The 22,878-nt window shown below is 37.9% G+C and overlaps 1 protein-coding gene across 5 annotated transcripts in view; it reads left to right on the forward strand.

Moving 5' to 3' along the window:
• Positions 1 to 22,878, forward strand: part of TOX (thymocyte selection associated high mobility group box) — a 299,102-nt gene that overhangs the window by 150,112 nt on the left and 126,112 nt on the right. For all 5 annotated transcript variants that reach the window (XM_072804538.1, XM_072804539.1, XM_072804540.1 and 2 more), the window contains one exon: positions 18,293 to 18,535. In XM_072804538.1, the coding sequence (XP_072660639.1) occupies positions 18,293 to 18,535 (243 nt within the window). The remainder of the gene's footprint in view (positions 1 to 18,292; positions 18,536 to 22,878) is intronic.

Here is a 22,878-nt window from a genome sequence, read left to right on the forward strand (position 1 = left end):
TGTGATTGAGACTTTCAAGAGCATGTTTGTAGCCCTTTCACTGGGAATGGTTGACGAGGTATTTCATCATGAGAAGTGACAACAAAAATCCAATGAAAATGTAAATGGTTACATTTATAAAAGTAAATTCTGGGCTATTTATTTTTAGGTACTTAAGACCAGGCCCTTTAATCTGGTGAGGGCATTTAAAGCAAAATTATAACCGCCCCACGGTGCCAGCATAAGGTAATCTGTAAGGACACTGTGAGCAAAAATAAATAAATGGATAAGTACAAGCGAGGGAGAGTTCATAGGAGCATTTTGTAGATTTGAATTTTTTTTTTCTGGAATAGCCAAACCATGGCTGTTTGAAGTTTCATGTATCGGTAACTATGGCATAAACTCTAACATAGGAGTTTTTTAAAGCCTCCAGAGCTGCCCAAAGAGATTTGATAGCTGGGATGGGTGAGGGCATAGAGAACAAAAATAAAACTTCTATATATTTTTTTTTTCATGGTGGTTGTCAGTGAATTAATCTAATGTATATGTTAAGGGCGCACTTTGTGAAGCTTTGAAATTTCTCTAAGAACAAAATGTCTTGTGCTTAACTCAAAACAGAGGCAAGCCTGCCTCTCCATGAACTTTGCATTTCGAAGTCATTACGATCACTGCCTTCTCTGGCAGACATTCTGGAAGCTACACTATATTGTCCAGACGAGAAGGTCATCATTCAGTTCAAAGATCCGGACTCCATTTCCTTCCATTCAACTGAGTTGATCACTTTCAGAATACCTTTGGAAGGCTGAGCTTGGATTTACAATTCTCACTTCACTGAATTCATTCGGCTAAGTAGCCTCAGAGATCCATAGGTAGTTGTGAATAGGACTGTTTGATTAAAAAATGAAAAATGTTACTATTAATTTTCTTCTAACCATCAATCCCCAAACTGTACTGACAAGTTTAGTATTACTATTAGATTAAAGCAACCCAGTATCATCTCTTTGGTGCCTTTAGGGTTTTGAAGTGTAAGGGCTAATTGAATTTGTTTGAAACAGTAGAAACACAAACTCAATAAATGATTGCTGTTATAAAGCAGCTGCTCCCTTTCAGAGAATCATTATGTCCGTCTTAAAGACTTTTGGATAAAGGATTGGAAATTCAAAGCATATACATCATAACAACTTGGCTCCTTAGATTTTTAAATTCAAATACAATGGATACTATTAAGCCCTGACTAAAATCAAACAACTAACATTATTCCTTTTAATATTTCAATCAGGAGTTACTAAGAATATTTTAAATATCAGTGATAATTAATGAAAGAGTAAAGAGCCCCAAATACTTTTGGGGCTTTGTAAAGATAGGGCAGGTTTGTGTGCCAGAAGCAAACTATTTTTTAATAATGTAGCACATATGAAAATGTTTTTAGAATGTGCTACTTTAAAAATTAGACTAATGCAAGATAATACATACTCTGGGGGGAATAAACTTTGCAAATTACATAAGTTGAATGGCCTTAGCTAAATTTTACACTTAACATTCCTTTTGTTTACTGTAATATGGTGTGTTCAAAAATTCATTACCTGGTATTCTTTTAGGGAATTTTAATCAATTTACCCCTTTCGGCAACCATAAATAGGATTTTAGTCATCTTACAGGAAAAAAAAATAGTTTTATTCCTTTTCCTACATAACATCAAACATCTGCATAGTTTAGTAATCCAAGACAACTTGCCTCATAGCATCACTCAACAATTATAATTCCTGTTCAATTTTCAAATCAGTACATGCTTTGGGACTTACAGACTAAGTTGCTAAGTAGCAACATATGGTACAGTACTGTGCCTGTGATGTTGCTGCGAGCAAATAGCATAATTCTAAACTTGAAATGATTTTTATAGAAAGCCAATGCTGGAATGGTTCCAGAAATGGAAGTACACTGTAAAAATTAATGATATTCTTTTAGACGGTCCCAAAGGCCTCTTTGGCACTATCTACTGCATGCATTCTATACCTCTTAAGCTAGTGTATACAAATCCTTAAATTTTTTTGCATACAGTTTTGTAATTGATAGGCAGCTTTTAAATTGAGTATACTACCTTATAATAAGCCTGACAAATATGCAATAAAAACCCATGACATTTCCACTTCTCCCTGGCCCCATTCTTGGAATATTGACTCTTTTCTCCTCTAATAACTAGTTATAAGTGTGCTGGCCACTCAGTACTTGATTTTATTTTTGAGAGAGTGTGCAGCTGGGGCTGAGGGAGGGGCAGAAGGAGAGGAAGATTGAGAATCTCAAGCAGGTTCTACGCCCAGCACGGAGCCTGATCTCACAACTCTGAGATCATGACCTGAGCCAAAATCAAGAGTTGGAAGCTTAACTGAATGAGCTATCCAGGGCCCCACTCAGTACTTTAATATAAACCCCATTTATTTTTTTTTTTACTCTGCATAGAATTAGAAGCATGTGATACAAGATTTTTTAGTGTGTTCCCAGACCCTGGCTAAGGGGGCCCATGTCGCTTAATTCCTCATGAACTTGCAGATTCCCCCGACACACACCCAAGTAGTTTGTGGGAATATGTGAGCATGCTAAAGAAAGGAAAGCCATACATGAAGAGTGGCCAACAGTCCTTCATAAACTCCCATCTTTCTCATTCTTAACCTGTCACATCTGACCAAAATGACCAAAATGGCAGAGCACACAACAGCAAGGCAGGAAGGGATTGGGCTTCCCAACTTAGCTCTGAATCTTCTCTAGAATCTTCTGAGCCCACTCAGACTCACGCTGTCAGGCCTTTCTCTTTCCCTGAAAAGACTCAAGCCCCTTTCTCTAGCCCCTAGAATTAGTGTACCTTTGGTAGCTCCTCATATGTGATTCTACTCAAGATGTAAGTGTTCATTTGAATTAACTACATCAAAGGAAACAGAAGAGGAGTCTGATTCTCTTGGTTGAAACTTTTTATGGCACAAAGGTTATTTATTTATGTTTAGTTTTGAGTATATGTGCCATTACTTTTTCTCATTCTCTCTTCTTCTATGAAAGTGTCCAGAATATCATTTTCCATAGCTACCTGTTCATTCTGAGCTTTCCACCCAAACTGGCAACATGTTCCCCTGCTCACCTTCTCTGGATGCAGAAACATTCTCATCCATTCCTCAATTGGGGTACTGTGTGAAAAAGGTAGTGAAGGACTGACTTTTTTTTATACAAGAAATAATCACTTGATGGGGGAATCAGAAGATTTTTCTAGTGTCAGGTCTTAGAGAAGCTAAATTCTTAAGAAGACTACCTAATTGAACCATATTTTCAATCAATCACTTCTTCCTTGACCTTGGCTTCATTCTGCTAAATCATTTCCTTCTGTTTGGTTTCCATCACTATCCCCTGGCTTCCTAACCCTTTCCTCCCATCCTCCTTTCTTCTTACTCTCCTCCTCTCCTTCCTCCTTATCTCCAAGAATAGTATCCTTTAAGCTTGAACTAATTTTTATTGTTAATTCTGAGCATCATCCTAAACCCTAAATATTAAGTGTCCTGATGTGAGATCTGATTTTAGATTATTTCAGGTTGTGATCAGATTTCACTCTGCTTCTTTTCTCTTTACTCCACTGAAATCCTCTCTCTTACCTGGCCCTCAGATCTCGAGATTAAAACATGACAATGATAAAATACAAGCAGTTTTCCCCTGGAATCTTAAAACTAAGCATTTAACATACATTTCATATCACATATTTTGAATAGAAAGGTTGAAGGGCATCCATATATTTAGGGCAGTCCTCTCATGTGAGTTTCAGGTGTGATTTCTAACACCACTGGGCATCTGTTTCTGACTGCAGCTCAAACTCTTCTTCTTCTTTTTCTATTGCCTGTAGTCCTAAGACTTAACACCATCTACTCAGTCATCAAGACAGAGATTTGAAGAGTCTCCCTTATCACTAGTTAGTGTTGATTCTACTTTTTGGCATAACTTTTGAATCTGTCTCCTCTTCCCTTCTACATAATTATTGCTTAGGCCCCAGGCTCACAGTTTCTCCTTAACTTCTCTCATCTTTCCTCACTTTCACCTTTCCATTTCTCTGCTCTCTGTTGCCAAATGATCCATGTCTCTTTCCTCCTCACACACCTCCTTGCCTCTCCAGTGTATAGTCGGAGGTACCGAAGTACATATTTGCCCCTCCATGGCATGTAGTGTACTAGAATTGGCACCCATTTCCTTGCCTTTCCCATGTGATTATGAGCTCTTGAGGACAGGACTGGCCCCTGCTTCTCCCTGGATCTCCTGGGCCTAGTGTGTCTGACATCAGAAATATGCGCTATTATTTGTTGGAAGATGAATAAGCAATTAAAATATTTTATGTACCTTTTTAAAAATCACATTAACTCTTTTAGGTCTTCTAACTCTTTGTGATGATTTTCAGTCCTGCACAGCAGCCATTTAGTAAATTTGGACCTACCCATTGCATTCCAGTAGCTTCTCTCCACCTGGGTCACTGATACCTCACCATGTTAACAAAAGGCACCACCCCTCCCATCTCCTAAGGCAATCATTTCAAGTACAAGACTCAAAGAATTAATGTGATAATAAGCTAGATGGTAATAGGCAGTTATTCCTACAATAATTATTGTACTGCTATTTGTCATAAGCAATACAATGGCAGTGGAACCAATAAGGACTCTCCAAGCTCCTCTGTACATTAATTTCTTTAATCTACTGTTAGAATCACAGTGTCTTGAGATCTACAAATGTATTGAAAGCTATATATTTTTAATTACATGTTTTTCTAGTAAGAAAATACTCCAGGTTCAAGTGTAAATGAGGTATGAAAAAAGGGCCTAGAAGGTATAATATTTTAAAGAGCATTTTTGGAAAAAAAATCTCTTGACTATGGGTCATAAAATGTCCATGATTGTGACATAAATTTGAACTATAAATTAGACCAATTATTTTTAGATTGGTTCCTTTTGGCAGAAATTTCAGGAGTAAAGTCAACTTGACTTTTTGACCATTGACCCAATAAAATGGCAAAGCCGCCATGCTTTGAGTCATCTAGTTAGTCCAACAAAGTCTGGCATCTTAACAAGCCCAAACTAGTTACTCAAACCAGTCTTCAGCATAACACTCAAATGATTACTCTGCGCAGTCCCGGAGGTATTCATTACAGACAAAATTGCTCTTGTTGCCTTGCATACAAGCTGAGTTTTCAATGGGAAATGAAAGGATGCCTGGAAAAATAGGCCACCTAATTAAGTTAAACTACTCTAGCATTTGGCTTGACATCTTCATTACTCAAAATTAAAAAGATGCTTCACTTGAGCACACAAGTTACTATTGTTTATGTTGTTTTCTTCCTAAATTGGCTTCTTACATGGAAGTCTGTTTTTCAGAATTATATCTTGAAATAGCTCACATATTTCTTACAGTTTATAAAAATGTCTTAATAGCTGTATGGATTCTGAACACGGGCGCCATACAAATATATATCTTAGGACTCTTGGTAGTCAAACACACATCAGTCTCCCTGAGTATTTTCTTGATCATTTACATATTGGTATGATTGAAATTTAGATGACTTTTTATCTAGCCAGTTTTTATCATTATTATCATCATTATTATCATTAGAGGGGTATTGACTCCATTAGCTATAAATGATCAGTTACAGAAGAAACATGGATTCCTCAAAAAAAGTTTAAGTAGACCATAAGATTTAAACTGAAATTCATTTGTCCAGTTGAAGTGTTTTATATCAACCTCTCAGGCAGAGCTATTTTGGGAACATTTTAAAACATAAACACATGTAGAGCACACCATCTACTGATTGCCAGTTCCCACTCATTGATACTAATGAGGCAGCTGACAGGTTAAATGTTGTGTATCATATACATTTCCAAGCTGTGGGATTTGTGAATATAAGACTCATTTTTTATTTCACAAAATGAATGTTTGTTGCTGAGTATGCTTGAGAATTTTATGATAATTGTCTAATGGTATATTTTTTCAAGCATTAGGAAAATGCATTTCAGTGATAAAAACGATGAAAATGTCTGAGTGTTATAGCATTGGTGGTATCAACCAGATTCTCAAAAAACACCGAGCTTCATCTGGAGGACGGTTTGTTCGGTGGGCAACTGTCAAGTGACACCAAGACATTTTGGCACTGGGAAGGGGTGCTGTGACTCCAGGACACCACCTCACCAGTTCTGCAGTGGCACTGACTACATTTTGAGAGCAGCCCATTGGCTTGTACGAAATTGTACTTTGTAGATTTTTTTTCTTTAGCATATGAACAATTATGAAACGCTAAATGATCCTTCCTGTGAAGTTTTGCAATATATAACATGCTAGATTTTTTTGTCTGGCACTTATTATAGCAAACCTGTCACTAAAGAATGTCTAAAAAATAGGTATGGTATTTCAAGTTAAGAATAGAGATATGTTGAATGATGTCATCTGTCTATGCCAACTCCATTTCCAAGACACAGATTGTTCTAAACAAACACTAAAATTTTATTATGCCAATATGTCAAGTAGAAAAGATTTTGCCCATTTTTAGCATAAGAACACTGAGGCTTGGAAAAGCTGAGGTTTTCTTCCACCCACCCGTATCTCTCCTGAGACCTCCTTCTACATATCCTCAGCTGCCACCTAAACACCTTTTAAAAAAAGTGTCAAGTTTCCCTTTGCAGTTTCAGTTCCTCGGTTTGGGAGCAGACTTAGCTAGACTTCCCAGAAACACACGGTTTCAGTTTAATCTTTATGTCTATCCGTGTTTTTTTTTTTTTCTTTCTCCTGTGTTTTTTCTGATCTGTGTTATTTCACAGTTTTGATATAAAAATTTATAACTATAACCCTGATGGTTTGAAATTAATTGATGACTGTCTTGGAAAATTGTCTCCATACATTGCTCGCTACTTATTTATACACTGTGATCATTGTTGCTGTTGCAAGCAGAGTCAAACAAATGACTCCTCAGTCCTGTCATTAAATTATTCAAATGGAATGGGCTGATCTGAAACTCATTGATGGCCACCATTTGAGACCAGGAATGAAGGCTTCCCTGTATGCAACTGGGTCTCCTTGCATTTCAGAAGGCTCTCCTTCAGGAAGAGCTAAAAACCTACCGTGAGTTGCTATTTTCTGAATGCCCAAAGCAGAGTGGCCTTGAAGGAATGGGTTCAGGGGCTGGTCATGGACTGCAGGGGTGGGGTGGGGCAGGGCTGGCAGCCCCAGATGGAAGTTGCCTTCAGGGAAGCCTGGATTCCTCTGTTCTGTGACTCCTGAGCTTTTTTTCTTATGCTGACTCCATTTAAAGTTCTTACTTGTCAAGACAATGGTAAGTATTAGTCGGAAGCTTCTGCTTGGCTAGAAGTTTAGGTTAGCATTCCTCTATCCCCAAGGTAATGAATGAATTAGATTCCATAATAGTAATAAAAGCTGTCAGTTGGCAGCTCCCAGTGTCTGGCAAGGAACTAAGCAAAAGCTTTGCATACATTATCTCATTTAATCCTTAACAACAGTTCGGTGAGGATGACAGAGGTAAAGTGATTGGCCAAACGGCACAAAGCTAGTAAATATCAGAGCTAAGATGTTGGCCTAGCAAGGCCTAATGCCCAAATCAAATTCCATCCTTGCTTAGCGAGGCTTCATTTTATTTTAGAACTTTAAGGTCAAGATGTTGACGGGCTAACCTCAACCACCTTGGTTGATATAACCGCTCAGCACTGTTCTGTGTGTGGGAATATTCTGGAAGATATTAGGTCGAACAAATTAAATTGCATAAGTTTGACTATCCGGTGACCAATCAAAGCAGCAATTTCATATTCCAGTTTTGGTCTCACATTTCATACTTGTTTGAACACACATACAAGCTGCACAAAGGTGAGGTGTTTTCCACAGTGCCTGGTTCTTTTATTTATGCAGTGATTATTCCTTCCTCCCAGTCTTTTCCAGCCTTTCCCACCCATTTGCCACCACTGAATTCTCACTACTCTTATATAGGTCCAGTACGCTTTTCCCATCCTTCACACTTTTCCTTTTCTCCTCCAAGAGGTAAACAAAGTATAAGAGGTCTCCCCATAGAAGACCCCTCCCACCGCTCTTCCCCAAGATCCCACTTCTGGGTAACTGAAGACCAGAGTTTAATCTTCATTAAACTGAAGGAATTATCTCCAACTGTTCAGCTTCTGTGTTTTTTTTTTGTTTTTTTTTTTTGACTCTTCCATTCCCCTATCTTCAGCTCCACTTCAGTTTAAGCTTTCTTTCTAGCAAAGACCTTAGGAAGTGCGAAAAGCCTCAAATATCCAGGGGTCCACTTGGAATTGCTTCCCAGTTTAAGGTCCAAAAAGTAGGAATTGCCTATGAGTAGGAACAGGAGCCTCTCTTTCCTTTTCCTGGCCCCTTTGATTGAGGGAGGAATAAACTAAAAACTTAGACCATCTGTTTAGTTCTCTCTGCTGATCTTTAGGAAGAATGTGAGTCTACATACCCAACATTTACTGATTTCTACGCAACGGGCAAAAATGAAAAGAATGGCCATAAACACATACAATATGTTTTTTATATATACATATATATAAAATAAAATATGTATATATAATAATAGGCCAGCACTGAAGGCTCAACTCCATCCTGGATGTCTGCACATAATTTAGCAAATAGAAGTTGACCATAAGCAAAAATCAACTTAACACAGATTTTTTTTTTTAAAGAAAATGTATTAAAGCTTAAAGACTATAAATGTTTTTAAGATGGTATATTAAAACCCAATGCATTTTATTTAGTTATTATATGAATAAAAAAAATAAATCCGTAATTATACTCTGGGTCTCCTCTCTGCCCAACTGGTTTTCTAAATACAAGCAAATCATTGAACCTCTTTGGACCTCATTTTACGTATATGCAGAGTGGAGGCATAGTCTTCAAGGTCTTCTCCTGAGCGAGCATTCTGTGTGATTCCATTTGAGCATAAACATAGAACTCCAGAACATTATTCCAAGAAAAAATGCATAAGGCTATTCATCAGAATGTGGTTCATAACAGAAAAATCAGAAACACCCTAAATGTTTGGTAATTGGGAACTAATAGAATAAATTATAGAACATGCACACCACAATATAATGTACAGCCATTTAAACAATAATGTAAAAGATATTAATGGGCATGGGAAATTCTTCATGATTCATTTTCAGTGATCAGATTAAATTATATGGTGGGATAATGACAATAATAAAAAATGATAATGTAGCTAACATGTATTGATTGCTCTCATGAGCCAGTATATTACTCAGATTATTTATATTACCTCATTTAATCCTGATTACCTTTAAAAAATTGAATACAATTGTCATCCCCATTTTACAGATTTGGAAACCAAGGCTTAGAGGAAGTAGGGACTTATACCTACTAAGCAATCAGCTGAGATTTGCATATAGCATTTCTAGCTTCATAATCAGAGCTCTGTGATCTGACTTTTAAAATAAAAACCTGAAACAAAATAACAAATATGAAATATAAAGAATCTTGCAAGATGCACATGTTTTAATAGTGGGGTATTATTCTGAGTGGGTGGACTAAGAGTGACTTCTTTTCATTAACAAATTATTTATAAAATAAAGCAAAAATGTGTAAGCTGAATCTCAGAATATATGAACTCAGTATGAGAGTTGAAAACCTCTGAAAACTAAAAAAAATCATAGCTGCCTTTGTACATAAAATTGTATGCTAAACAATAAAATTTAAATGTTTTAACCACCCTTTTAAACACCCAATATGGAATGATACCTGTTATCGGAAGAACATCCTTGGGCCCCCACTAGGGTTTCAGAAGTATCCTGTGCACCTTGATCTGTTCTTCCTAATCATTCGTGTGTGGGTTGTGGCTTGTGGGGGGAGTACGTTATTTATTTCCCAGAAATTTGCTTTTTGTGTTTGTGTTTTGTTTGTTTGTTTAGCCAAAGGGAAGGCCCATATGACAACAGCACACAACACTTGGTTTTAAAGTGTCCCCTAAAAGTGCAGCTTGGAGAGGCACCTGGGTGACTAAGTGGGTTAAGCCTCCGATTCCTGATTTCAGCTCAGGTCATGATTTCAGGAGGGATAGAACCCCAGGTCTGGCTCAGTGGGGAGTCTGCTTGACATTCTCTCCTCCCTCTGCCCCTCTTTCCTCTTGCCCTCTCTGTCTCTCTCTCTTTCTCAATCTCTCTCTCTCTCAAATAAATCTTTCTTTTTTTTTAAATGCAGCTTGGAGACCCATATAGGCCTCCAAACAATACTGAGAGGAAATAAATCTTCCCCACTTCCCCACTTCAGTATCATAATGAAGTATGGCAGGAGAAACACCCATATGTAAATGCTAAGGACTTTTCTGGAAGTCTTTGGAGAGGTGGCCCTAGCATCAGCCCTGATGCACCGAAGTATTAGACTACCTTGCCCCACCCACCCCTGATCTTAGGGTGCCTGGCTCACTGCCCCAGGACCCCGAATCCTCAAAGCTTCTGTCTCTATTAATGGAGCTGAAGTTCAACCAATCCTGGTCCTAAGAAGAGCTAATGTCAGACATTCACTGGGGCGGCCTCAAGTCAACGCAGGTTTCTGGTTTCATTCAGCCTTTACACATTGGGTTTTCAATTATAAAACAAAACAAAACAAAACAAAAAACCTACAATCCAGTTAAAACCAGTCTCAACAGAGGACTGAATTGGGCTCCACACCCCAAAGTCTGTTTTGGTCAGTGGGACCAGTCTTGCTCTTGAAGTGTTCTTAGAAGACCTGACCTTGCTGTTGGAACTTCTTGGCACACTGTCCAAACTTGCTCATTTGTTGGTTTTGTGATCCTCCTTGATCACATATTGCATTTCGGCAGAAGTGTCTAATATTCAGGCCTGGTTATCAGGGTAAATCTGCTTGTAACAATCCCTTCATCATCCCAGCTTCAAGTGATTCCATTGTTGTTTATACTTGACACTTTCAACACGCTTTTTATTGGGAACCTCAGTTTTTATATATCTTCTAATTCACTTGCTTTATAATAAACTGCATCTTATAGTTCTTTGTATCTCAAGTCATGCTTTGCAGGATGCCTTACACATAGTAGGTACACAGAAAATGCTTCGATGGCTGATGAGGTGCCCATTGTCTTTTATTTAACACAGGGTACAAAAAAATTAATGAGCACAAATGAAATAAATATTGTACTTTCTACCAAAAAAATTGCATTTTGATAACTGTTGCTTGAAAAATTAGTACATTGTGTGTTTTTAAATGAAGATGATTTATTGCTATTGTCTAACATGTGAAGAAAGACAAAAAAATTGTTTGCAGGATCATTGGCTTGAGCACATCAATGGCACTGTTGGACAATTCTTGCTGAGTGTTAAGATGATTTATGTAACAGACCGAAGCTTTGCACAGTAATACATTATAGTCTCAAGCTATCAACCCTTGTTCATGCAGAGACAAAAGAATCTGAAAAATACCTACTTCTGAAGGTCTTCTCAAAAGAAATTGGAGATAATGTTGATGCTGTTTAAACTCTTTTGAGAGAAATCACCATTACATGCAATGTCTTAACTTCTGAAAACAGATAGAGGAAGCTTATCATTTTTCTTTTTTTAATCACTTTTCTAATCATTAATCATTTAATCACTCTGTGGTTGACTCTGCTTTCCATTTAGTTATTTGAATCAGGCAATGTGAATTTTCAGTAAAAGATGAAACACATTTAAACAGTGGTATTTTTGTATCTTGAAATTTCAGGAATTATGTTACAGATTAAAAATTAAGGAATTCCATATACACGTGATGGCAGTGCTATTTATTTATCTTTCAAATAAAGATCTATATGAGAAACATATTTTACAACGTTATAACCATAGCCATATTTTCAGTGTATGCATGATTGCATGAAGCCATCACATAATTTAAAGATATGTACAAGATGATATCTTTTGAATTCTTCTGAGTTATGGGACTTCTTGTCACCAAAGATCGAGTGCTCTGTATAATGATTGCAATATGTGGACGGAGACCCACAAAGACAAGGCTCCTCTGGTAGAGAAACCAGATTTTAAAAAGAGAAGAAAAAGCGAAGTCCAGAAGAGAGTTCCCATTATTCGTTCCTGGTCAGCATATATTAACACTCTATCTAGACGGTATGAAGACATGAATTCTCTGTAGTCAAAAGTAAGCTCATCCTAATTAACATCCCACTTCCAGATGCAATAATGTCGAATAAGAATAAAAAATAAGAACAGGCTGTAGCAAAAGGAAATGTGAACTGCAGAACGAGAAAATAATGTAAACAGGATACCCAGGTCATGGAATATGTTAAGCAATATGATTAAGAAGGAATGTGAGTATGTAATTAAACAGATGGGGGGCGGTGGGGGGGGGGGAATGAAATCTTCCAGAAACCAGGTGAGACATTTCCTTTCCTTTGTCACTAAAATAGGGATCCTGGGCAGGTTTTAACTGGAGCTTCAGTCAAAGGGCTGGAAAAGCCTCCAAGGAGATCAAACCAAAAGAGACTGGAAGGATCCTCTATTCCTTTCCTATAACCCAGTCTCTTGATTCAAACTCAAATACAATCCATCTGATTGGCAATTTTGCCTTCTTGCCAAAACTTCCAGGGAAGGCGGCCTTTCTACAGCGTAAGGCAGTGTGTTAGGAAGTATAGCTCTTGTTGCAGATTTAGACACTGAAATTTTGATTCGCGAGTTCAGCAGCCTTTTCCTAAGGCCAGTAGGAGTGGAACTGCCAGAAGGCCCCCAGTCAAGGTTGCCAGTCTCTCTGCACGGCTCCCTGACAAAGCAGAGCTATGGCCCTTGGCTCATTTAGTCATCGTCTTCCAAGCTCTTCAGCAACCCTTGTCTGTTCACTGTTGCCCACTCTCTCATTTCTTCTTTCATTTCGAAAGTGCAATTTAATTCCATTAAAATAAAGGCAAAACTTGATCTTAGCTATTTATGGGGGGCAATTAAATAAACACATTATGTCTGAGTGGGGCTACGCTCCGTTTCAATATGTGTTCTGATCAATGGTAAGTACACTGAAATGCCTTCATAACGATGTCTGAATCCCCTCCTGTAGTATCTGTAGTTGTTTGTTTTCTTGGCCATGACCCAATCCATGGGATGTATAAATGTATTTAATATTAACCAGAGCTATGCTAAAGCTATTATTTATCAAGAAATTCTATGTTGCAGAGGTAGGTTATCAGGCTTTTTACCAATCTTTTTTTTTTTTTTTTTGCTTTGAATGCTCAAAAGCATCCCTTGAAGCAGGTTTTGAAACTGAGTAAGAAGATTGCCTCAGAACCCACTCCTAGATGCAGAGCACCTAGATGCAGTTCCTGTCTACTAGAGTCCAAAGTCTCCATTCCTTCCAATATGCTCTTGGCCATTCTTATTAGTCCCTGGAAAAATCAAATGAGTATTCTCAACCAATCCAAAAATCCATCCCTTCCTCATCACAGAAAGATGTAGCACTTTATAAGCTAAACATGCAAATGCTGATGATGAGGGTTTAAGACAATGACTTGAAACAGCCATTGAATTTACTATTTAGAACCATGAAAATACTCTCTTGAGGATGATAATATTTTGAAGTTACTACTTTATGCTTCCAACAGTCCCGTTGTGGCCTTGAAAAGTTCATATGTATTACAGAGTTAGCCAAGCCTTGTGATAGTACAGCCCACCCCAACCCACATGTTCCATGACTCTTGGCTTCTGTTCCCTGGTCACACAAGGATGCACAGCACCTCCTGCAAAGTAGAGCTGCCCTACGGTGTATCCCAGCACCAGCGATAGTAGCAGTACTACTCTCCTGCATCTAGGACCAGTGAGTAGCTGAAGACCAGAGAGAGTCTGGTTAAGTAGCAATAATATAATTTTGAGTTATTTGAATCACTTAGATCATGCAGCCTGGCTACTATTTAGAGAAAAATCACCTTGCATGCTTCTTTGTTTCCAATTTACCTTTCATTAACCTAGAGAAGATCCAAGATAAAACTAAAAGTACTGGCTAGAACTTCATGCTACTATCCCTAAATACTTTTTCTCTATTTGTGTAGATCGTCACCATTGACTTTTATCCTTCCTTGGGGAGAAGGCAAGCTGTATGACTCAGGCTGCTGATAAGATTCTCATCTCTGTGTTGGGAGGGGTAAAAGGCACTCTAAAGGGTGGTAAGGAATATGATACCACCTTGCAAGTCCATTCCTGTTCTCCTCCAGAATTCTACTCTGGAACCTCAGCCCTAAAGGTCCTCAGAGGACCTGCAATTGACTCACTGGTCTCTAATTGAGGCTTAGGGGAAGAAAGAAAGAAAGGAAGGAAAAAAAAAAAAAGAGCATAGTCCTGTATCTCATGGGATAGGCCAGGTCTTAAAAAGGATCATTGGTCCTGAGACAGCTGTGGAGTGAAAAAATACTTGAAACTCCTACCCTTCCTGAGACTCATAGGAAGAAAATAAGCCCAAGCCAGAAAAGGCCCCTCAGTCAGTAGACAAGTGTATTAGGTCCACTGTGTCACCCTGGGGTGGCCTTAGCTTTGACTTGGTAGTCATCCTTCTTCCTGTGCTCAGAATACCTTCTCATCCCCTCTATTCTCCCTTGGATAATTAAATCCTTGCTGCTGGCCAGGCTTGGGGCATTGCACCTGCTATTCCCAGGGGATCCTGATGTGAAGCTGAGGCTTCTATGAGGTCCTTAACTGATGTTCTACCTGCAGTGGGGACTAGGTTCTGACAACTTCTGAGAACCTAGGGACCCCAAAGTCACCTTTACAAATCCTCTGGGACCTCTGTGTCCCTGTAGAATGGCAATTCAAGCCATTTCAAAGGGACAGATCAGCAGCCAGAGAGGGACACCAAACTACCCTGCCCCAGCCTTCCTCAGGCTGCTTAAGCCTTTATATCTCTAACAGGATGTGTCTGGCTTCCTGACACGCTGAGAGATTAGCATTATATGCCATGTTGTCAGCTGGCCAGTGCAAAGTCTTGGGAATACAGCATATGTATTCAAACCCTTGGAATAACAACGCTATATTCACAAATTTCATGCCTTTAAAAAGTCATCTTAGCATTCATTGATTCATCTGTGCATTCTTTCAGGGATTCATTTGTTAATTCATTCAACATTGAATACTGGTTCTTCCCAGGCAGCTTCATGGGGAATAAGGAAAACACTAGATCATATCCTACTGTAATAGGTTTCTCCCCAAACTGTGATTTTCCCTAATATATAACTTACTATTGTTAAGTCAAACTTATTCCTATTAAGTTTTTCAAAATTAAAATAAAGATGTCATGCTGTAGAAATCAACACTGAGGAATTAGCTAATTCACTTCCACATTAAAAAATTAATTTGTAATTGGTCTGGCATTGAAGTTTTTGTAAGTTTTGTGACATTTTGACATTTATACAATTATTATGATACTTTTTTATGGCATCAATTACACTGTAATAGGCTCATGGCAAATAACCAGATCATGATTTCTAATGTGAGAGAACAGAAACTACTAAGTAACCTGATGTTAAAATTCCTGATCCACATAACTACCGGTTACCAGTTAACCTGTGGAATCTGTGGTTTAGGTAAATAAATGCATAGATTAAATAGCATTAATATGTGATTACATGAAAATAAACCATGTAGTTTTGTTAAATTGCAGTACAATTGTTATCACTGAATGTAAAGTGATACCAATTAAACCTTCCTTTAAAACACCACAAATTAAGATTTAACTACTAAAGAGATTCTGGCATGTAATGTTATGGTATACCATGGATAGAATATCCCTGAGTGCTTTCAGAGGCTTAATAGCATTTATAAAATTAAAAACATCTTCTCCTTTATCCCTGGCATTAACTGTACCTTATTTAAAGGTTTCAAACAGACATCATTAACTTCTTAAAAGAGATGTATCAACAAGTTCAGCCTTTGAAATGTTAACACAAAGACAAACTATGCATCCTTGTGCTCATATTTAGAGTAAATATTTTAGTGGCATAGGCATTGGGATGGAATCTGGAATAAGAAAAGACTTGATTAGCTAATAAGCTACTGTTAACTTTTAAATTATGAAATTTTGTTGATATTGACAACTTTGTATCATTCAACCTAATAAAATAGTAGCAATTAAACTGTTTATGTGTCACAGCATGTATCCACCCTCATATATACTGAGCTGATTGTTTACCAGTTGAGTCAAAGTTACTTAAATTCTGATTCTCAATTTTCTCTTCAGGAAAATGGGATAATGATAGCCCAACACAGGATTATTGTTGACGATTAAGTGAAGACAACATAGTCGAAGGACCTGATATAGCGCTTTTTACAAAACCAGCGTCAGTAAACGTGCTTCCTCTCCCTCCTACCTGCCCACTTAGAATCTTTTATGCTTCTCAAATTAGGGCTTGTACCAGGAACTGATGGTTTACATCTATAGACTCAAGCTCTAAAATATACCAAGCAAATGAGAATTTAATCAAACTTATCATTTGGATAGTGACCATGAATATATTTTTCAGACAAGAGATCTAAACTATAAACAGGAAAATTTGTTACTTGATGACTGAACTTTTAGAGCTGGTGACTTTTTTTTTAGCAAAACTTCAGATAGTTAAGAACAATTATCTGCTGAGATGAATCCAGTGTTTTCCTTCACCTACCCCCCATTTCTAACCCACAAGGGCCTCTACGTGAGCAAGTCTCAATTCCAGATGTTCCCAGTAGCGTTTCATTTCATCATGTCTTCTGACAGCCCCTAAACAAATATATCAAAACTTGTACAACATTTAGCAAGTGCAACTTGAAAATTTTCTTTCTGTTAGACAAATAGACGCCATCTGGAAAAAATAACCCCAGGCACTTGGATGCAGGAGCATGAAGCTTATTGGCTGAACACCCAATGAATACCTTATACTACTTTCTTTGGCTCCTACCCTCTGCCTGTTCATTTCAAATCTTGCACACTTCAGCAGGCTCTGTGCTGTTAGACAAGCAAGTCCTGTTACCCATGCACTCAAACTTTATAAGGACAACATTTAATTTGAAAGATAGGCTTGCAAGAATGTTCTGGACACAAATTGTTTCCTTTTTATTTTAACACCTGCTCTATACAGGGCTGCTAAATATCGCTATGCCTTGCTATTAATTGGGACCACTGTTGTATTAGCCAGTCCCTCCCCATATTTCCAATGTTTACTACATTGTTGGTTTTTTTTTTTTAAGATTTTATTTATTTATTCACGAGAGACACACACACAGAGAGAGAGAGGCAGAGACACAGGCAGAGGGAGAAGCAGGCTCCATGCAGGGAGCCTGATGTGGGACTCGATCCCGGGTCTCCAGGGTCACACCCTGGGCGGAAGGCAGGCTCTAAATCGCTGAGCCACCCAGGGATCCCCTACATTCTGTTTTAAACAGGAGCGTCCTTGTCTAATCTTTACTTCCTTTTTTTTGTCTCCTCCCCACCTCTTTTATCTAAAGCCACTATCCAAAAGGAAAAGCCCCACATATGTTGTTCTTTATTTTACTGATTGACTTTTATTCCCAAATTAGTAGTATAACAATGTCAATGTAATTTTGCCTTTCAAATTAGCTAACTGAATCTAAATGACTGCAATATTATGTATTAGCTTTTAGAGGAAAATCAAATAGACGTGAATAGTCGGAAACCAAGAAAACAATCTTCATTTTATTTTGATGATGTAATCTTCACGATAAAAATATCTTTTAATGGTTTTTTTCCATATATCAAACTTTCTGTGCAGCCATACTTAATGCAACATGCTTAAGTCACTTCTTTACTAATTATATTTCTTTTGTCAGTTGTGAGCATGCAGCTTTTCAAAACTCAAAAACAATTGCCCCCAGAACTCCTGGAATTCGTTTCATTATGTCTCATGATCTGAGCAGTAGGGAGTCCTATGAAACATGTTTGATTAAACATTAATTTTATAAATTGCCTTCCTTCCTCACAATTCCCATGAAAAAAGGTATTCAGCAAGATTAAAACTCTGGAAAATTTTAATGGGACCTTTGAAATCTGTTTGAGTTCAGTTTCTTGGAAAAATACAACTGCCTCATGGAAGTACTCTTTATACAAGAAGTAGATATGCCTTTGAGGCAATTTTCCTCCACGCATAATATAGTGAAATGACAGCAGGATAATTTGCGTGTTTGAAATGCCTTTGCCAGATCTATAATGCTGCTCGTAATAATAATCTGAAGGGGTCATGTGTATTTGTTCATGGGGATAGGGAAGAAAGGAGAATGATCATTTGCAATATTACTTGTCTTTTCAGTCTTACCCTGGTCCAAGCCTGGAAAGTGAAGACTTCAACATTCCACCAATCACTCCTCCTTCCCTCCCCGACCACTCACTGGTGCACGTGAATGAAGTCGAACCTGGTTACCACTCTCTGTGTCACCCAATGAACCACAATGGCCTGCTACCATTTCATCCACAAAACATGGACCTACCTGAAATCACCGTCTCCAATTTGCTGGGACAGGATGGAGCACTGCTTACTAACTCCATTTCTGTGGTAAGAATCTGTTTACTAGTTTGCGGTGGGGAGCGAGGGACATAACAAGGGTAAGGTCAGCTTTGATGGGAGAAGCTTTAGATTGTAGCAATGCTGGATTCTGAAATGAGGCATAAGGTTTTAGCTATAGAAAATGTTCTCCTTAAGTTCCTGAAGTACTTTTCTATCTTATATTTAATTCAGGGCAAAATCTATTAATTACATGTTTGATCACTCATACATATAACCCAGAGCTCTAAACACTGTTTGACACTGAATGCCCCGTCATAAAGTTGAACTGTCTTACTAGCTTTCCCATAAAAAGTTATCTTAAAAGCTGCCACCTCTCATTGAGTGCTAGATTTCTCACTACGAGTGAGAGCCTCACATCTTCAACTGGATTTCTCCCTTATTTCCCACAGATTTACAGGATAGGCAAGCTTGAAAACAATTTTCACTTTTATTTTGGAGGTACAATTCTAGTGATCAAAATGTATCTCCATTAAAGTGTCTCAGTCTATTGGATCCATTGTCCCCATGAATCTTTGAGTGTTCGGTACTTTCCAAAGTTGGTGGGAATGTGTTCGTCCGGAAAACCAGCAAAAATTGAATTTCCAGCCTCTACCCAGAAGTCCAGGGATCTGTATTTTTAACAAGCATTCCGTGTTTGAGAAACACTGACTTCTCCTAAAATCTTTTCTTCTGATTTGTGTGTCATCTAAAACCTTAATAATTTCCCTGTCTATGTCTCAAGTAGTGAAATGCATTTTCAGGAGCATATGGGTGAGGACAGAACTCTTTACCATGTCATAAAGCTCTCCTTGAGGTTAACAGTGACTTTTAATTAGCACTCTTTAGTTTCTGTTGTTCAATCACTTGACAGTACATGGAACATAGTTGTCATTTTGGGAAGTCACTGAACACTGCTCACAGTGAAAAATGGATTAACTTGCTTATATTATATGGCTTCTGATAGGCGGCATTCACATTATGCCTAATTGAAATCATTTGACGGTGTATGTCTAACTTGAGTGACTTCAGGAGAAGGTGTTCCTGTTAATCATGAATGTAAAGGGTGAGGGTTGGGGAGGGAGAGTCAAAAGAAACCCTGAAGTCACTTTTCGAGAATGTAGCCCAGAGCCTAGTGCTATGGTAATGTCCAGAGTCTCCTGAGAATCGGCAGCTAGCCTGGTGGCCAAAAGAGGAGAACTTGTTCACAGCACTCACAGTGGCAGAAAACTGCTGCCTTGAGTTTTTATCCTACCTTAGATTTGTCCAGGGGTATCAACTATGGCTTAATAAAATAGATTTTTACATGAGTATGCCAAATTTGTAAATCTGAATGATATTGTCCTTTAAAGTAGTCACTTGAAAAGTCAAATGTTTATTCCTCTTTGGGGCTAGGCAGTTGTGAGACAATGAGGCATCCAGGTGATGCCTTTATAGGTACCACCTGTTCACTAAGAAGGAGAGGAAGTACACATACAGTGTACACAATACCAAGTCGGTCCTCTAAGCTTTCTCATAGTGTGAATGGAGCAGGGCCATAGAAGAGATGATGAGATATTCAGTTATGTAACTTAAGTCTCAAAACTCTTTTTCCTTTACATAATTTGCCTTCTTAGCATTTCTGGAACTGTCTCTATATACTACTCACTTATTAAGAGATGCTTCTTCAGTGTATATGTGTATACATACATTGTGTGCAACTTCAATATATATGCATCAGAGATTTCCCCAGAGTTACCAAAATGACAGTCACTCCATTCTTAAATGGCATTCTCAGAACTGGACCTAGTCACAGCATGAAATGTACCACCTTCTAGGCCTTTCCTCCACTGTGCTTTCCTCTTGTTCTATCAAGAGCTTCTCCTCATCTGAATTTATTTATGTTTTCCCCACACAACACAATGTAAAAAACTGGACTTTAGGTATTTTCCCTTCAATGTGCTATTTCCTTTGGAACTTTTAACATTGTGCAAGGCAGAGGGGCCCCATCTGGCCTAAACTAAGAAGGTGTAGCTCTAATTTGCCATGCTCCTTCTTGGCAAGCGTGTCCAGCAGGATTTTTTTTTCGTAGGATGGTGAGCCTTCCCCCATCTCCCAGACCACATTCTGAGGTGGACATCCACTTTGTCCACTCCCAGTACTGGCTGTACCATTTCATGCTGTTATGTAAAAAGCTACTCCAACAAATAATCCAAGTCTTAGTGAGGCTTTGGATGGGCTTTAGCACAGTCCAATAGAACTTTCTGTGATAATGGATTTTCTGTTAGCCATGCTATCCAATAGCAATATTCATTGTTACTTAGCACTTTAACGTGGCTGGAGTGACTGAAGAACTAATTTTTATTTTTATTATATTTGAATTATTTGACATTTAAAATAGCTACATGTTCCTAGTGCCCTTTATATTGGACAGCATAGGTCTAGCTAATGTTGATTCTAACCTTAAATCTATATTAAACCCATTTTTTAAGCCACTGTGGTCTTGGAGAAAGTAGATTTGGAGATTAAATTTATTGTAAGAATCCTCTTTCAAGGCTTGAATTTCTGGCTGGAGTCCAAGAACCAGAGTTTGATTTGCTGTAAAGTTGCAATAGAAATCTAATAAAGTTGGAAGTGCTAACTTTATAGGAGTCTACTAATTCCTTTGAGAAACAAGGAGCCTCCTCAATTCTTATTTGGAAATATCATATGTCTAGAATGTCATTCATCAGTGTGTATGTTTTCAATGCTTACTGTGATCTAAATATTTGAAAGTGTTCAAATGATTGGTAAGACATGGTCACTGTCCTTCAGAAGCTTATTAATTACAGAGAAAACAAAATAAATAAATAAGTTTGAAGCAGAGTAAGATAGGAAGCAGTTAGAGACCAGGAGAAATACTAAACTCAATTTTACTGGCCATGAATCCGGTAGGAATTCCTAGTTGGAAAACATTAGATTAATATGGTTTGACTAATCTGTAAAACTTAATGGAAATGTAGGGCTTCAGTTGGGGCCTGAAAGATGGTTTTGATATGAACAAATAGAAGGGAAAGAAAAGGCATATTGGAAAGCATTTGAAAAGTAGGTTGGATATTTTAAGTTAGAAGATTTGACCAAAGGCTTCCGAAACCAATGAAAGGACTATGGTTTGATATGATAGATTCAAAGAAACCATTGGCTGTTTTCACTCAAGGAAAAAGCATTCTGAAAGCAGTATTAGACGAAAATCCTTTTGCCATCTTCCTGGATGGATAGCAGTGGTAAGAAACTGGAGTCGTGGAAAGTCTGTGCAGCCAGTTGTCATAACTCAAGCAAGAGGTGTTGAGGAGATACACAGGGCGGGGACAGTGAGAACAGAAAGATGGGCTACTAAGCTGTTTTCACATCATTCCCAGATACAAATGGATCTAAGGACAAACAACCCTTCAGACAGACATCTTTTATATTTAAAAAGCACTAAGGGGTTTCGTCTCTTTCAAAGGAACTTTAAGGCTATAGGGTATTTCCTTCATATATTTTTTTAAAAGATTTTATTTACTTATTCATGAGAGACACAGAGAGAGAGGCAGAGATATAGGCAGAGGGAGAGGCAGGCTCACTGCAGGGAGCCCAATATGGGACTCAATCCCAGGACCTCAGGATCATGACCTGAGCCGAAGGCAGACATTCAACCACTGAGCCACACAGGTGCCCCTCCTTCATATTTTTTTTTTTGTAAAAATAGACTAAAACTGTTCCTTAAAAGCTTAACTCATGCCTAATGTGATCTCAAAGTTTAATAACCAAACTCTTGATCAGTTTGCCAGTTGTTGAAATATATTTATGAAGAGTGCACAATTCAGGTCATCAGTGCTCATATAGACAAGGAAGGAACGACTACAAAATCCAGATGTAAAAGCTGCTCTCCTAGAAATTAACAGTGCTCTTTCCAAGTCCTTCTTTCAAGGTCACCTACAATAATAAAAGCTAACACATAGATTTGAAATAATAAACCTGCTGTAAATTTTACAATCCTATGAGTATAAACCACCCTGGGCAGATTTATGTATAGGATCAACTCTCTCCAGCTATATTTTCCAAAAGCTTTTCACTGTTATTAAAGCTGAACCTTTGCTGTTAATGTGGTACTCACATCTTAGTGTTACTATCTTCATGTGTTGGAATTTTAGAATTTGAATGAATCAACAAGATGGAAATATTTTAGTTCTCATAAGTATTATATGTATTTTAGAGGTTGTTGTCATGCTTAATAATATATGTATTACTATATGTCACATGTGTTACTTTTTATAGAAGTTATTTTATAAAATATAATCAGTTTTGATATTTCATTTTAAAGATAAGTTTTCTTGTATCTGCTTGTTTTTATCCCT

Source organism: Canis lupus, chromosome 28 (assembly GCF_048164855.1).
Source record: "Canis lupus baileyi chromosome 28, mCanLup2.hap1, whole genome shotgun sequence".
NCBI lineage: Eukaryota > Metazoa > Chordata > Mammalia > Carnivora > Canidae > Canis > Canis lupus.